Source organism: Muntiacus reevesi, chromosome 3 (assembly GCF_963930625.1).
Source record: "Muntiacus reevesi chromosome 3, mMunRee1.1, whole genome shotgun sequence".
Classification (NCBI taxonomy): Eukaryota; Metazoa; Chordata; class Mammalia; order Artiodactyla; family Cervidae; genus Muntiacus; species Muntiacus reevesi.
The window spans coordinates 170,396,304-170,411,844 of record NC_089251.1 but is presented as its reverse complement, the minus strand read 5'-3'; the positions used below and the strand labels follow the sequence as shown (position 1 = coordinate 170,411,844).

The 15,541-nt window shown below is 36.3% G+C and overlaps 1 protein-coding gene across 3 annotated transcripts in view; it reads left to right on the top strand.

Annotated features, from left to right (window-relative positions):
- Positions 1-15,541, top strand: part of ESR1 (estrogen receptor 1) — a 270,964-nt gene that overhangs the window by 123,034 nt on the left and 132,389 nt on the right. For all 3 annotated transcript variants that reach the window (XM_065931108.1, XM_065931106.1, XM_065931107.1), the window contains one exon: positions 4,381-4,716. In XM_065931108.1, coding sequence (XP_065787180.1) covers positions 4,381-4,716 — 336 coding nt within the window. The remainder of the gene's footprint in view (positions 1-4,380; positions 4,717-15,541) is intronic.

Genomic DNA, 15,541 nt, shown 5'->3' with positions numbered 1-15,541 from the left:
ACTGCTGAGTTTTTCAAGTTTGCTGGCATATTGAGTGCAGCTCTTTCACAGCATCATCTTTCAGGATTTGAAATAGCTCAACTGGAATTCCATCACCTCCACTAGCTTTGTTCGTAGTGATGCTTTCTAAGGCCCACCTGACTTCACATTCCAGGATGCCTGACTTTAGGTGAGTGATCACACCATTGTGATTATCTGGGTCGTGAAGATCTTTTTTGTACAGTTCTTCTGTGTATTCTTGCTACCTCTTCTTAATATCTTCTGCTTCTGTTAGGTCCATACCATTTCTGTCTTTTATTGAACCCATCTTTGCATGAAATGTTCCCTGGATATCTCTAATTTTCTTGAAGAGATCTGTAGTCTTTCCCATTCTGCTGTTTTCCTCTATTTCTTTGCATTGAATCTACCTTACCATATTTGACTCTTTGATAGTTTTATAAATACTCTTATCTCCACCTCTCCAGTTGTGTTTAATTGTTCTGCATTCCAAGTCTGTGGTCATTTTTGACTTGTGTTCGATAATGTGAATCAAATATTTGAGACTCAGAGAGGTGTGGTGGTTCAGCTCACTGCTGTAATAGTGGTGTACCTAAACCTTCTGAAGAGTCTACTTCTAAATTTCTCCAAGAAAGGAAATCTCATGTATTGGCTCAAATGTAACATTGTCTCCTAGAGATACCTTCTTTGTCTCCTCTTCTTAGCTTTACTTCCTCTCTTCCATTGTGTTTTGGGCAGTTCATTCATTCATTCCACAAATAACAGAACAACTTTTGATTCATGTCTTTCTCCCTCCAAGCTAAAAACTTCATGGAGGGTACCATAATCTGTCTTTGTTTAGCAATGCATCATCTGTGAATATACATTGTTAGTATTGAACAAATGTTCACAAAATGAATACTTTGATAAGCAATTTTTAATAACTGTCACTTTTAGAACCTGAAGTTTAAAATCATTCTAGAAAACAGATTTGTCTATTTGTCTGTAGTGTGACTGCTGGGACCTTTTAAAGTGGGGGCAATACTGTGTTTTGTTTTGCTTAATTTACCTTGTGTATATTTGTCTTTATCTTGGAAATATTTTAAAATGAACATAAATTGCGATGATAACAGAAAGCATCAGCTTCATTTTTAAAAAGTAAAATGCGTGTTGTATAGTCATAACTTGATCACTTAGGTAACTTTGTTTTGTCTTAGGGTGAACAAAATCACCTTTAATTATTTCTTCTTTGTTCAGATCACCTGCCTTTATCTTTCCATGTAGATCTGATATTAAAAGATTGTATTGTTTACATCTGCTTACATTCTCTATCTGTTTACATTCTCTGTTTACATTCTCTCTCTTTCTAAAGTTATAGAGAGGGAGTCAGAGTATTTGAGATATACACATACACTGCCTAATATTGAAGAACAATGCATTTTTTCACCCTAGTTGCCACCCAAAGTAGGTAAATAATAATCAGCATCATCCTGTCAAGAGTCTGACCTCAAAGTGTCTAAGAGATATGAATCTCTAGGAATTCTTTGCTTCTGATCTTCCTTTCCTGTTTTTCATCCATGGTCACTGGTCTTACATTCTAAAAGGGAGATCGTGGAGTCCTACACTCTCAGGAGAGAAAGTACATTGCAAGTCACGTAGTACAAATACTGGGTAACTGAATGCCTTTGTGATACCCCTGTAAAGTTTGCATCTAGCCTATTCTTGGAAACCTCCAGTGACCCAGCACGTCCTTTCCTGTGGCAGCAGAGTCTGTCTTTGTTGTCAGCTTTGACTACAGACCGAGTCTTTGTAGCGAGCTCTGGCTTCTCATGATTTCCACGTATTTCTTCTGTTTTACCGTTTGGACTCGTAAGGAGCAGGTTGAGCCCATCTCTCTTAGTCGGTTTAAGGTGCTGGAATAGAAATACCGCAGGCTTCATGGCTTAAACAGCAAACATTTCTCACAGTTCTGGAGCTCGGAACTCCAAGTTTGCCCGTAGATCTGGTGTCTGATGAGTTCCTGCTTCCTGCTTGTAGATAGCTGTCTTCTCCAACCTTACAGGGTGGAGAGAGCAAGTTGGCACCCTGGCCTCTGTATATAAGGGCACTAATCCCATTTGTAAAGGTTCTACCCTTGTGACCTAATGACCTCCCAAAGGCTCATGCCTTTGGGATGGTATTCAAAGTGTGAATACCATCACACTGGGGATTAGATGTCAACATATGGATTTGGGGGAGACACAGACATTCAGACCACAATGCCATTTTATCAGGTAGAGCCCATGTGAAGGTGACACTCATGTTTCCTCTAAGTCTTTTTTTCTCTCTGGCTAATCCCTGTTGGTGCCTCAGTGGTTCTCCGTGTGACCTGGCTTCACCTCTCCTCACCATCCTCGTTTCTCTGAAAAGGTTTGCTTTGCTGGACTCTGCCCCATCCAGCACTGCGTGTGATAGTCCGGGTGTGCTCTGAAGAGCTGAGAGTAGGTGTGAGTTTCGCTTCCTTAATTCAGATATTATACTCACATTAGCACATCTAGTGATGAAAAGAATTGACTTAGGACAGCAACTGGCCAAATGCAATGATTACTCTCATTTGACCTATTTTATTTCTTTTTTGTTTTGTTTAGTCACTAAGTCATGCCTGACTCTTTTGCAACCCCATGGTCTGTAGCCCACCAGGCTTCTCTGTCCATGGGATTTCCCAGGCGAGAATACTAGAGTGGGTTGTCATTTCCTTCACCAGGATTTCTTCCTGATCCAGAGATTGAACCCATGTCTTCTGCATTGACAGGTGGATTCTTTACTGCTGAGCCACCAAGGAAGCCCATTTTACTTGTAGATGTCCTTAAATTTGTCAACTATGTGGGATACAATTTTGAAACTCTGGTAACTGGGAAAAAAAACACAAGCTTCATTTAGAAGCTTGGATCTTGGATCATACTTAATAGAGAATGGCCTTGGACCAGTTCATGAATCTTTCTAAAGGAGCAGTTTTCTGGCATTTACCTTACAAGGTTATTGTGAGGACTAAATTAGTTGTAAAATGTGTACATGTAAAGTGTATTTAAAGTGCTTAGGCACATGGTGTATAAGTGCTCAGTGTATGTTAGTGATAATAATCTTTATGACTGTTACTTATTCCAAGAGTTCTGAGAAATGCTTATTTTGATACTGAACAAATAAGGAAGGGTCTGTGGCATCATTAGATTTTTAATATCATGTAACATATCTAATCTAGATCTATAAGAATAAAAGCTATGCATAACAACTCAACAGTGAACGTTTGTCCAAACTCCTTGACAGAACAAAATAGAGCAAAGTTCTGACATTAGTTATTCATTTGTTTAGGAATCAGAGGACAGGTGATCTGTTACAAAGAATTTTACTTCTCATGTCTTTAATATTAAAAATAATATTAGATTTTTACCAAAATTATTATTTCTTTTATACAAATCTAAGAAATGTGGCTTTCTGGTCTATTTTGAAGAGATTAGAGTTTTTGAAAATAACCCTTGTGTTCATTTTTGTGTTTTAAAATATTTGTTTCTGTTGATACATTTTAGTACTACAGCCTGGCGTTTTCTAGGTTAAGATGCTGAACCAAGCCTCAAAGCACCTCTGCGAAAAAAATTGGAGTCTCTCTCCTCCTTTAATTAGTTAGGGGGAACTACAGCTGGTAAATCTTTGGGGGAAGGCTATTTGCAACTATTTTAAAACTTTAATATTAGGAAAATAGAAAGATATTTGTGACATCTTAGAACCTAGTTAACAAGTTGAGGGTCTTGTGTCGATTACTCAGGTGATGAGGTACAGCTTAGTAGCAATAAAAGACTGACTAGACATCTGTGGAGGCTAGAGACTGTCAGATACATTTCGGATAAATCATTCCTCTTTAGTGTCTTCCATTAAGAGGTCTACTTGGGTGATAAGGACATTTATTAAACACTTTATAAAGATGCTTTTTAAATTTGCTATTGAAAGAATATTTATAGCACGAGTGATCTTTGATATGTCATATTTCAAGAGTAGCTAATTATTATGTTGTCTTTTTTATAGCATCTGTTACACACACACACATCCTGCAATGGTTTGAAAGAGCAGCTTGTACTGGCTCATAAAAGCCTATTGTTAAATTTGTAGGAGTTTTGTACACTGCTTGATCTTAGACAAGAAGCTTGAAATTTGCCATGGTGGGAGTAGTTACACCATGGAAATTGGTGAATGCTACAAATCAAAGGCTTTTTTTCCCCCTCTTGTGGACAGCTGGTTGTTAAACACTTAACCGCACAACTGTGTCCCAAACTATTTCCTTAAATAAAATAAAGGCTGTTCGCATTAAAAATGGTTTTCATGTGAAAGTTTATTTGAGCAAAAGAATAAGCTGTTGTTTGTGTGTGTTCTCAGGGATACGGAAAGACCGAAGAGGAGGGAGAATGTTGAAGCACAAGCGCCAGAGAGATGATGGGGAGGGCAGGAACGAAGCGGTGCCCTCCGGAGACATGAGAGCTGCCAACTTTTGGCCAAGCCCGATCATGATTAAACACACTAAGAAGAACAGCCCGGTGTTGTCCCTGACGGCTGACCAGATGATCAGTGCCTTGCTGGAGGCTGAGCCCCCCATAATCTATTCTGAGTATGATCCTAACAGACCTTTCAGTGAGGCTTCAATGATGGGCTTGCTGACCAGCCTTGCAGACAGGGAGCTGGTACACATGATCAATTGGGCAAAGAGGGTGCCAGGTAAGAACCCTAAGCTTGACTTTTATTTTGAAGAGCCATTAACTATTTTTTTTTTCTGTATACAGAGATTTTATTCAATTTTAAAAGAAAACGAGAACTTTAGACAATGCTTTGACCCTATAACAAAGCAAATCTGTCCAGCTTTGAACCAAATTCCAAGAGTAGCCAGCTTCTATTTTTCAGCAGCTGGCAAGAGCATCCTTAATGAGCTCTATTGACATTTCTATCTTCTTCATCCATAAGGTATAAAACAAAAACCAATCTAGACTCCTTGATAAGCTCTATGTGGTCATATGAGTTTTACAAATGGCTTCTCTAATGGTAAGCCAAAATCATTTTTGTGTTCTCTCGAGACAGCTTTACTCTAACATACAGCAATGTTTATCTTGGTAGTGAGTCGTCTGTAAACAGTCAACCAACACTGTATGTTCAATTGCATATAGATTGGTTGCCATTAACTATTCATGAACAGGTTGCCGTATGTACCATGGGAGAGATGAAAAGTGAAAGTGAAGTCGCTCAGTCGTTTCCGACTCTTTGCAGCCCGGAGGACTGTAGCCCACCAGGCTCCTCTGTCCATGGGATTCTCCATGAAAGAATACTGGAGTAGGTTGCCATTTCCTTCTCCAAGGGAATCTTCCTGACCCAGAGATCGAACCCAGGTCTCCCACATTGCAGGCAGACACTTTAACCTCTGAGCCACCAGGGAAGAGATAGTGGGACACAATAGCTTGTTATCTAGTTGATTTCAGTGTTATATCAGAATCGATTAATTTTTAGTATCTATACACTCTTAATTCTCCTGGAAGTTAGGAACTAGTGTTTTGAAATAAAAATCTAGATGATTAAAGTCTTTAGTCTGACATTGGTTTTTTAGCCCATCAATATTCACCCCCAAAATCTGGGGTGAACACTAGATAATAAATGCATTTAATATTATATGGTCACTGTGGCAGAAATTTTTAGCGCTAAATGATCTATGTCCTATAAATTTTTAATGTTGAGGACTTTTGTTCAAAACACCTAAATTGTGAATCATCAATTTTACAAGATTTTATTTTAATGTATTTATGAACTAAAGAAATAATTTTTTTTTTTTTTTTTTACTGAATGCCAAATATTCATTTAACTGTCTATTAACATTTTAGGAACAAGGTAATACAATAGAAAAATCAATTAGGTTCTCATCCCTGAGAGGAGCTTGTGGAAAGATAACAATGACTGAAGTTATATTTGATCCTTCAGCTGATACTCTCAGAACTGGTGTTCTTATAAAACATGACTGATGCTCTTATTGTTCAGGGAGAAGACCTCTAGTTATTATGGAAACAAGACTAGAAAATGACCTCCTCCTTACCCCATCATATCCATTCAGAAGCTAACATAGATGAATCAAGGCAAGAGGAAGTTAAATCTTCTTTTCTGGGCTTATAGACCAAACAAGTAATGAATTTAGATAGTGACTATCTTGTGAGTTTTCTTTTAGTAGATGAACTTATTATCTATGAAGCATGGGTTTTTTAAATTAAACTAAATAAAAAAGGAGTTTTGTACCTACATTTCAGAGATTATAGGCCTAGTGAATATACATCTGGCCTTAAATTTGATTTGCATTTATTAACATGTAAGCATGTCGTCCTTTGAATAAGGAGCCAGCAATGTTGTGATCCAAACTGGATAGAGGGCATCTAATTAGGTGGCAGAGGTTGGGTTACATGGAAACACGGAGATTCACAGGCATATTTAGATTTTGAGTCAGTCCAACTGGCAAATAGAATCCCAGTCATGTTTGGAATTAAGAGTTTTTTTTTTTTCATTTATTTTTATTAGTTGGAGGCTAATTACTTTATAATATTGTAGTGGTTTTTGCCATGCATTGACATGAATCAACCATGGAATGTGTTCCCCATGGAATTAAGAGTTTTAATGAGCACTTCTCTACCTTAATATTCCTATGTGAGGCAGATCCATGATGAGTAAATATTGGAATTTAAATGTAATGTGGTTATAGGTTTTCTCTTTATATTCATTTTTGCTTTCATTTTTTAGAAAGATACTTCAGGAAGAAAACACAGACAAATAAACAACTAATGGTCATATCCCTGAAAATCAACTCTTAGTTGCTCTTGAGTTTTATTGTTGTATAAGCATGTATTTTCCCTAATGAGTTTTGGTAATATTAGTTCCAGAGCACTGCTGAAGTCAAATATATATCTTTCATACTTAGCAGTAGATTTCCATCTTGATATTTTTATAAATTAAAAAATTTGAAGGACACTTGAAACAATGTGAATTAAGTTCAAATACAAAACCAGTGGGAAGAGGGCATTGTAACTTACTCCAGTATTCTTGCCTGGAGAATCCCATGGACAGAGGAGCCTGGCGGGATACCGTCCACAGGGTTGCAAAGAGTCGGACGTGACAAAGCGACAGCATGCGTGCACATTACTAATGAGTGAAGAATTCATGGCAATAATCATCTGTGAAAGTGAGAGTGTTAGTCACTCAGTCCTGTACGACTCTTTGGGACCCCATGGTCTGTAACCCACCATGCTCCTCTGTCCATGGAATTCTCCAGACAAGAATACTGGAGTGGGTTTCTATTCCTTTCTCTAGGGGATCTTCCCAACCCAGGGATTGAACCTGGGTCTCCTGCATTGCAGGCAGATTCTTTTACCGTCTTAGAATCTTCTGTATTTAGGAATAAAATGGAGATGGAAATCAAGGGAAGAAAAATATCATGTCCATGCTTAGCCATTCCACTGTTAAACCCCACAAGTAAACAAATTTATGGTAATGAGAAGTATAGAAAAACCACTTTATAACTTGATTTGTTTAGGAGACCTGAATGTTTCCAAAGTCCTTGGGCCAAACTATGTCTTGTTATTTGATGGTTTAAAAAAAAAAAGAATTATAAAGGCGAAAATGAAATTATATATATGCTATGGTGATAAGATGAAAAATGAGGGAAAAATAGTCTTCTGGAATCATCTTTGAAGATGATTGTCAAGTTTCTCAGAGAATTTGAGAAAGTCACATTTTGTAAAGTTTTATTACATCCAAATACAATCTGTCATTAAAAAAAACAGCAGCTCACACCAGAAATCTAAAATCTAATATAGACAATACTAGGTTTATATGGTCATAGTTTGAGATTAACAATAATATTAATCTAATATAGATTCACCTTATATAGATACACTTTTTGCCTTAGTATAAAGTGTAGTAGGAAAGCCAGTTGTAGAGCTACCTGGAATTAACTATATGATACCTGCATGGAACATTTGGATATCCTCAGACAGCTATCAGTATAACAGAGATTGTGAAGTGACTTCATTTTTAAGATTTTCAGCATTAATTGAGCATAATTGACAAATGTAATATTTAGAGTATATGTTACAGTCATTTGATAGACATTGTAAAAGAATTCCCTATATCTAGTTAACTAAATATCCATCACCTTACCTATTTACCTTTTCTTTCTCTAATGAGACCCTTACGTTCCACTTTCTTAGCAAATCAGTTATATAGTACAGTGTTTTATACTAGATCCTCAGACTTTTTTCATCATATAGATGAAAACTTATACTTTTATCAATATTTCTCTATTTGTCCCATCCTTCAAACCCTAGCAACCACTTGGGTACTCTCAGGAATTTGACTTTTGTTTTTAGATTCCATGTATAAGTGATAGCATGCAATATTTATCTTTTTCTGACTGGCTTGTTTTTAATCATAATACCCTCAAGGTCTATTCGTACTGTTGCAAATTGCAGGATTTCTTTCTTTCTCATGGCTGAATAACATTCCATTATGTATATCATTGTAGATACAGATTTATCAGATCTTTTTCCAATCATCTGTTGATGGTCACTTAGTTTGTTTCCATATCTTGGATACACGAGAGTACAAATATTTCTTTTGATATTCTGTTTTCAAACCCTTTGGATATATATTTAGAAATGGGATCGCTGGATCATATTGTAATTCTGTTTTATTTTGGCAGGAGTGGGGATCTCTTTACTGTTTTCCACAGTGGTTGCACCAGGTTGCAATCTCACCAACAATTTGCAAGGATTCTCTTATCTCCAAATCCTTACCAACATTTATTATTTGCTGTCTGTTTGATGATAACCAGTGTAACAGGTATGGGGTGGTATCTCATTGTGATTTTGATTTTCATTTCCCTGATGATTGCTTGAGGACCTTTTCATGTACCCGTTGGCAATTGTATATTTTCTTCGGAAAAAAGGTCTATTCAGTTCCTCTGCCCATTTTTTAATCAGACTGGGTTTTTTTCTTTCTTTTGCTATTGAGATATATGTGCTCTTCATATACTTTGGATATTAACCTTTTGTCCAATAATATGATGTGCAGTTATTTTCTCCCATTTGGCAGGCTGCCTGTTTGTTTTGCTGGTGGTTTCCTTTGCTATGCAACAACTGCTTAATTTGATCAAGTCTCACTTGTTTATTTTTGCTTTTGTTGTTTTGCAAATAGAGACAATTTTATTTCTTCCTTTTAAAATTTGCATGTCATTTATTTCCTTTTCTTGCCTAATTACTATGTTAGGGCTCCCAGTACTCTGTTAATCAGGAGACATGAGACTGGGTACCTTTGTTTTGTTCCTGATTTTAGAGGAAAAACTTTCTGTCTCTCACTGTTTGGCATGATGCTAGCTATGGACTTTTTATATATGACTTTTATTATGTTGAGGTATGTTTCCTCTATACCCAGTTTATTGAGAGTTTTTATTAGGAATGGATGTTGAATTTTGCAGATGCTTTTTCTCTATTGTTGATATGGTCATATACTTTTTATTCTTCATTTTGTTAATGTTCTATATTGATTGATTTGAAGATGTTGAACCATCTTTTTATCTCTGAAATAAGTCCCACTTAATCATGGTGTGTGATTCTTTTAATATGTTGTTGAATTTGATTTGCTACTGTTTTGTTGAGAGCTTTTGCATCTATGTGTATCAGGGATATTGGCCTGTAATTTTTTTTTTCTTGTAATGTCCTTGTCTAGTTTTGGTATCAGGGTAATTATGGCTTTATAAGTGATTTGGGGCATATTTTCTCTTCTTCCATTTTTTGGAACAATTTGAAATTCTTCTTTAAGTGTTTGGTAGAATTCACCAGTGAAGCAATCTGAGCTTGTCTTTGTTGGTATGTTTTTGATTACTGACTCTATCTCCTTACTAGTAATGGTCTATTAGAATTTTCTGTTTTCATGATTCAGTTTTGGTAGCTTGCATATTTCCAGGAATTTATCAGTTTTTTCCTGTTTGTTCAGCTTGTTGGCATATAATGAGTCATAGTAGTTTCTTACGATTCTTTGTATTTGTGTTATATCAATTATAATATTACCTCTTTCTTTTCTGATTTTATTTTTTTTCTCTTGGTAAGTCTAGCTAAAAGTTTCTGTTTTGTATATATTTAAAAGAAAACCATCTCTTAGTTGCAGTGATCTATTCTGTTGTCTTTTTAATCTTGATTTCATATTTCCAAGCTAATCTTTGTTATTTCCTTCCTTCTACTAACTTTTGACTTAGCTTGTTTTTCTTTTCTATTTCCTTGTGGTATTAAATTTGTTGTTAATTTGAGTTCCGTTTTTTTCTTCAATGTAATGAGCACTTTTCTATTTTTTTTTAATGCAGCTATAAACTTGTTAGACTGCTCTGCTACATTTTGCAAGTTTTGGTGTTTTATTTCAATTTTTGTTTCCAAGTATTTTTTATTTCCTTTTTGATTTTTCTTTGACTCATCTGTGGTTCAGAAGCATGTTGTTTAATTTCCAAATATTTGTGAATTTTACAGTTTTCTTTTTGTACTTAATTTCTCGTTTCATACCATTGTGGTTGGGAAAGATACTTTATGTGATTTCAGTCTTCTTAAATTTATTGTCTTGTTTTGTGGTCTAACATATGATTTATCCTGGAGAATGTTCCATGTGTGCTTGAGAAAAATGTTTTCTGCTGCTACCAGAAGTTCATCTGGCCTAATATGCAGTTTATACAGTTTAAGTCCAATGTTTTCCTTGTTGATTTTCTGTATGGGTGATCTATCCATTGTTCAAAGTGGAGTATTGAAGCCCCCTACTGTTATTGTATTTGCTGTCCACTTTCTTAAGGTCTGTTAATATTTGTTTTATGTGTCCAGGTGGTCCTATGTTGGTTGCATAGATGTTTGCAAATGTTATTTTATGTCATCATATTGGATTAACCCCTTTGTCATTTTAAAATGATGCTTTTGCCTCTCATTAAAGTCTTTTGCTTGAATTCTATTAATATTTTGTTTGATATAAGTATAGCTATCCCACTTTCTTTTGGTTTCCACTTGTATGGCATATCTTTTTCCCATCACTTCACTTTCAAGCTGTGTGTCCTTAAACCTGAAGAGAGTATCTTGTAAATAGCATATAGTTGGATCTTGTTTTATGATGCATTCAGCCTTTTGTCTGTCTTTGCACTGGAAAATATAGTCCACTTATGTGTAAATTAATTATTGACAGATGTTTACTTATTATCATTTTGTTGATTTTTTCTGACGGTTTTGTATTTATCTGTTTCTTTTTTCTTCTTGTGCTGTTTTCCTTTGTGTCTCGATGTCTTTCTTTAAAGGTGTGTTTAGGTTTCTTTCTTATGATCTTTTGTGTATTTAGTACAGGTTTTTGCTTTGTAGTTACCATGAAACTTATATAAAAACTTATAAGCCTATTTTAAGTCGTTAACAACTTCTGAAGCTCTATATTTTTGCTCTTCTTCATGTTTTATGGTTGATGTTGTAATTTATATTTTTTTTACCTTGTGTATTTGTTAGCAAATTACTATACCTAGAGTTTTTCTTTTTTACCATTTTTCATACTAGATTTAAAAGTTAGTAAATACCTACCATCATTACAACATTGGAGTGTTCTGAATTTAACTCTATATTTACCTTATTATTGAGATTTATATTTTCTTTTTTTTTAAGTTGAAGGATAATTAATTGAAGGATTGTTGATTTACAATGTTTCCAGTGTAATGTGATTCAGTTGTGTATGTGTATCCATCTATCCTATTTGTCAGATTCTTTTCCATTATAGGTTATTATGTTGAATATAGTTTCCTGTGCTATGCAGTAGATCCTTGTTTATCTGCTTCTTAGATTTATACTTTGATATGTTTTCCTGTTACTAATTAACATCCTTTCATTTAAACTTGAAGGCATACCTTTAACATTTCTTTAAAGGCTAGTCTAGTGATGATGAGGTCCTTCGGTTTTTGCTTATCTGGGAAACTCTTGATCTCTCATTCAATACTGAAGGAAAACTTGACTGGGTAGAGTATTCTTGGTTGGTGTTCTTTTTTTTTTTTCTTCAGTTCAGTTCAGTTCAGTCACTCAGTCATGTCCGACTCTTTGCGACCCCATGAACCCCATGAACCGCAGCGTGCCAGGCCTCCCTGTCCATCACCAACTCCCGGAGCCCACCCAAACCCATGTCCATCGAGTCGGTGATGCCATCCAACCATCTCATCCTCTGTCGTCCCCTTCTCCTCCTGCCCTCAATCTTCCTTTTCTTCAGCACTCTGAGTATGTGATGCCCTGTAAAGTTTCTGTTGAAATATTGCTGATGGTCTTATCTGTCTTGCATGTAACAAGTTTTTTTCCTCTTGGTTCTTTTAAGATTATCTCCTTGTTTTTAACTTTTGATGCTTTAACTTTAGTGTGTCATGCTGTGAGTCTCCTTGGGTTCATCTTATTTGAAACTCTTTGAGAAGCCCAGATCTGGATATCTGTTTCTTTCTCCAGGTTAGGGAAGTTTTCAGTGATTATTTCTTTAGCTTTCTACTCCTTTCACTTTCCTTTTTTCCCTGAGACCACTGTAATGTGAATGTTGGCTTACTTGATGTTGTCCTTATATAAATTCCTTAAACTATCTTCACTCTCTTTCATTTTTTTTTTTTTTTTGACTCCTCTTATTGGATAACTCCCACTACCCTGCATTTTTAATATGCTAATCCTTTCTTCTGCTTGACCTAGCTGACATTGAACCCTTCTATTGAATTTTTCCACTGTAGTTATTAATAGTGTATTCTTTTGTACTGTGATTTCTGTTTTGTACTTATATTTCCTGTGTCTTTGTTGAATTTCTCACTTTGTTCTTGCCTTGTTCTTCTGATCTTGGTATGCATATTTGTGATCATAACTTTCAACTCTTTATTAAGAGTTATCTTAATAACTTATCTCCATTTTGAAATATCTCTCACTTATCTCCATTTTGTTAAAGTCTATTTCTGAGATTTTATCTTGTTCTTTTGTATGAAACATATTCCTCTATTTTTTCATTTTCCTTGACTCCCTTCATTGGTTTATGTGCCTTAGATAAAACAATTACCTCTCCCAGTCTTGACAGAGTGATCTCATGTTGGAGATGAACCTTAATGATCAGCCCAGCCTGAACTCTTGGTTGTCTCTCAGACCTTTGTGATTTTCCAAGGTGACTTCTTTGTTCTTAGAGGCTTCCAGTAGCTGAGTCTATGCCTAGACCTGTCAGTATCTGAAAGGGAAAGATTCAAGTGAGCATGTAGATACAAACTGATTGGAACTGGACCTTCAGGTACCAGCTTTTAATGTATACAAATAGATCTCTTTTAGGGGAAGACTGAGTGATGGGGTTTTGTTTGCGTCCTCTGTGCTGAGCCTTGGAAGGATAACCTCTTAAGAATCCTTTGTTCGTTTGTTTGTTAAAGACCTGTGGGGCTGATAAGTGCAAGCTCTGCTGGACACTAGAGCCAGATGATCAAGTTATGTTTTCCTTCGGTGGCAGCTGCAGAAGCTAGGGTACCAAGTATATGTACAAGCTCCTTCCAGAGAGATATTAGTGATTTGGAACAGGTTACAAGGAGAATGCAGAGATGGTATGTAACACTTTCCCAGTTTCTGGGGGAATCAGTCATTCATTCTCTAGAGAATGAATTCATCTAGAGAATCAATCATTCTCTAGATAGTGCTAAGTTAGAAACCTGACTCTCAGCAGCTCTTAAAGTATGCAAATGGGCCTTTTTCAGGAAAAACTCAGAGATGAATCTATCTGTTTGCTTCTTTTGTACTGGACCCTGAGAAGATTGTGAGTCCTTGCGAGCCCATTAAGAACAATTTGTGTGCTTTAGTATTGTGAGTATGGTAGATATAAGCCCTGTTGGCTTTCAGAGCAATGAGTTTTGGGGGCGTATCCCTGGGGTGCTAGATATTAGGACCAGCCCTTCCCTCCCCAGGGAGAAGCTAGGAGTTGTGAGTTCCCTCCTCACTGTACAGTGCTGTGCAAGGTTTGAGTGTGTTTCTGGTAAGAGTGTGTCTCAGTCTTTCCTACCCATTTCAATGTGAGTATTTTTTCATTTGCCCAGAGTGAAGGAATCACTCAACTCGTTTCTGGATTTCTTTTAGGGGAAATCACTCTGCATGTAGTGGAGATATGTCCATGGGAGGTTATGAGTTCAGGGGTCTCCTACATCTCCATCTTGGACCATAACCCCCAGTTGACTTCATTTTGCATGATGAATTTTAATAAAAAAAACAGTCAATTCATTGGACTAGTTTATTCTAGAAGTATACTTTAGTAATAAAATACTGTCCGAATTTTCACATGTTGGTGATTTTAAATTGAATTTCTCTTTATCTTAATATCCAGGGCATATTTTTGACTTGTAATGTCTCTCTACTCAGACTCAAGATATTAAGAGCATTATGATAAAGTACATCATGCAATAATGATAATCAAGTTCCTATCTGTAAAGTACTTATAGTTAACCTAACTAAACATCACATCATGACATTAATTTTTTTCCCCTCTGCAAAAAGCAGCAGCAAGGAGAATGATAAAAACCTACCTACCTACCCCACTCCAACAAGTTATGTTTTTTTCATAACACATGTTACATACCTGCTTTTTGCCATCTAACTATAGAGAAGGATTTTTCTCTTTATTGTTTCCACTGAATTTGTTAATCTTTAAGAAGCACTTGGGCTTCCCAGGTGGTGCTGGTGGTAAAGAACCCACATGCAAGGCAAGAGACATAATGAGATTCGGGTTCAATCCCGAGTTGGAAAGATCCCCTGGAGGAGAGCATGGTAGCCCACTCCAGTGTTGTTGCCTGGAGAATTCCATGGACAGAGGACCTGGCAGGGTGCACTCCACAGGGTCTCAAAGAGTTGGACACGACTGAAGCAACTTAGCATACATGCACGCAAGAAGCACTTTACATAATCTATCCATGGATGGAAAATTAGTTTTAAGATTGTTAGATCTCAATTTATTATTATCATATACGTGGTGAAATGTCAACAAATGCAGCATCATTACCTGAAGGTCAAAAAGGAAAAGAAGTATGACTGCAAAGTTGTTGTTTTTAATTTCTGCATCACACTCATTTGCATCTTTGACTGGCTGATTTTTAGTTTCAGTGTGAATCAAGTACCTTTGATTTTTACCCCAGAAGCTTGACTTGCATCATGAAACTGTTAATTTGACTTATGAAAAATTATACATTTTCCAAAATTCACTATAATTTTACATACCTGAAGGGCAATCTCATCCTTCATGTTTATGTTCTAGTTCTGTCTAATGGATATTTGGACAAACATCTAGCCTTGGGCTCTTCACTGCCTGATAAGTAGAAGCCTGACAGTCTCACTGACCCCCAGGGGCATCTGGGAGGGTTATGAGGATGCTGAAGCTTCTGGCCCAGGAAGAATAATACAAGGGACATATGTTGACAGTTGAGCTCAATTTCATGGGAAACATACTACATTACCCACTTCTTTCTTTCAGTAGCAAACTA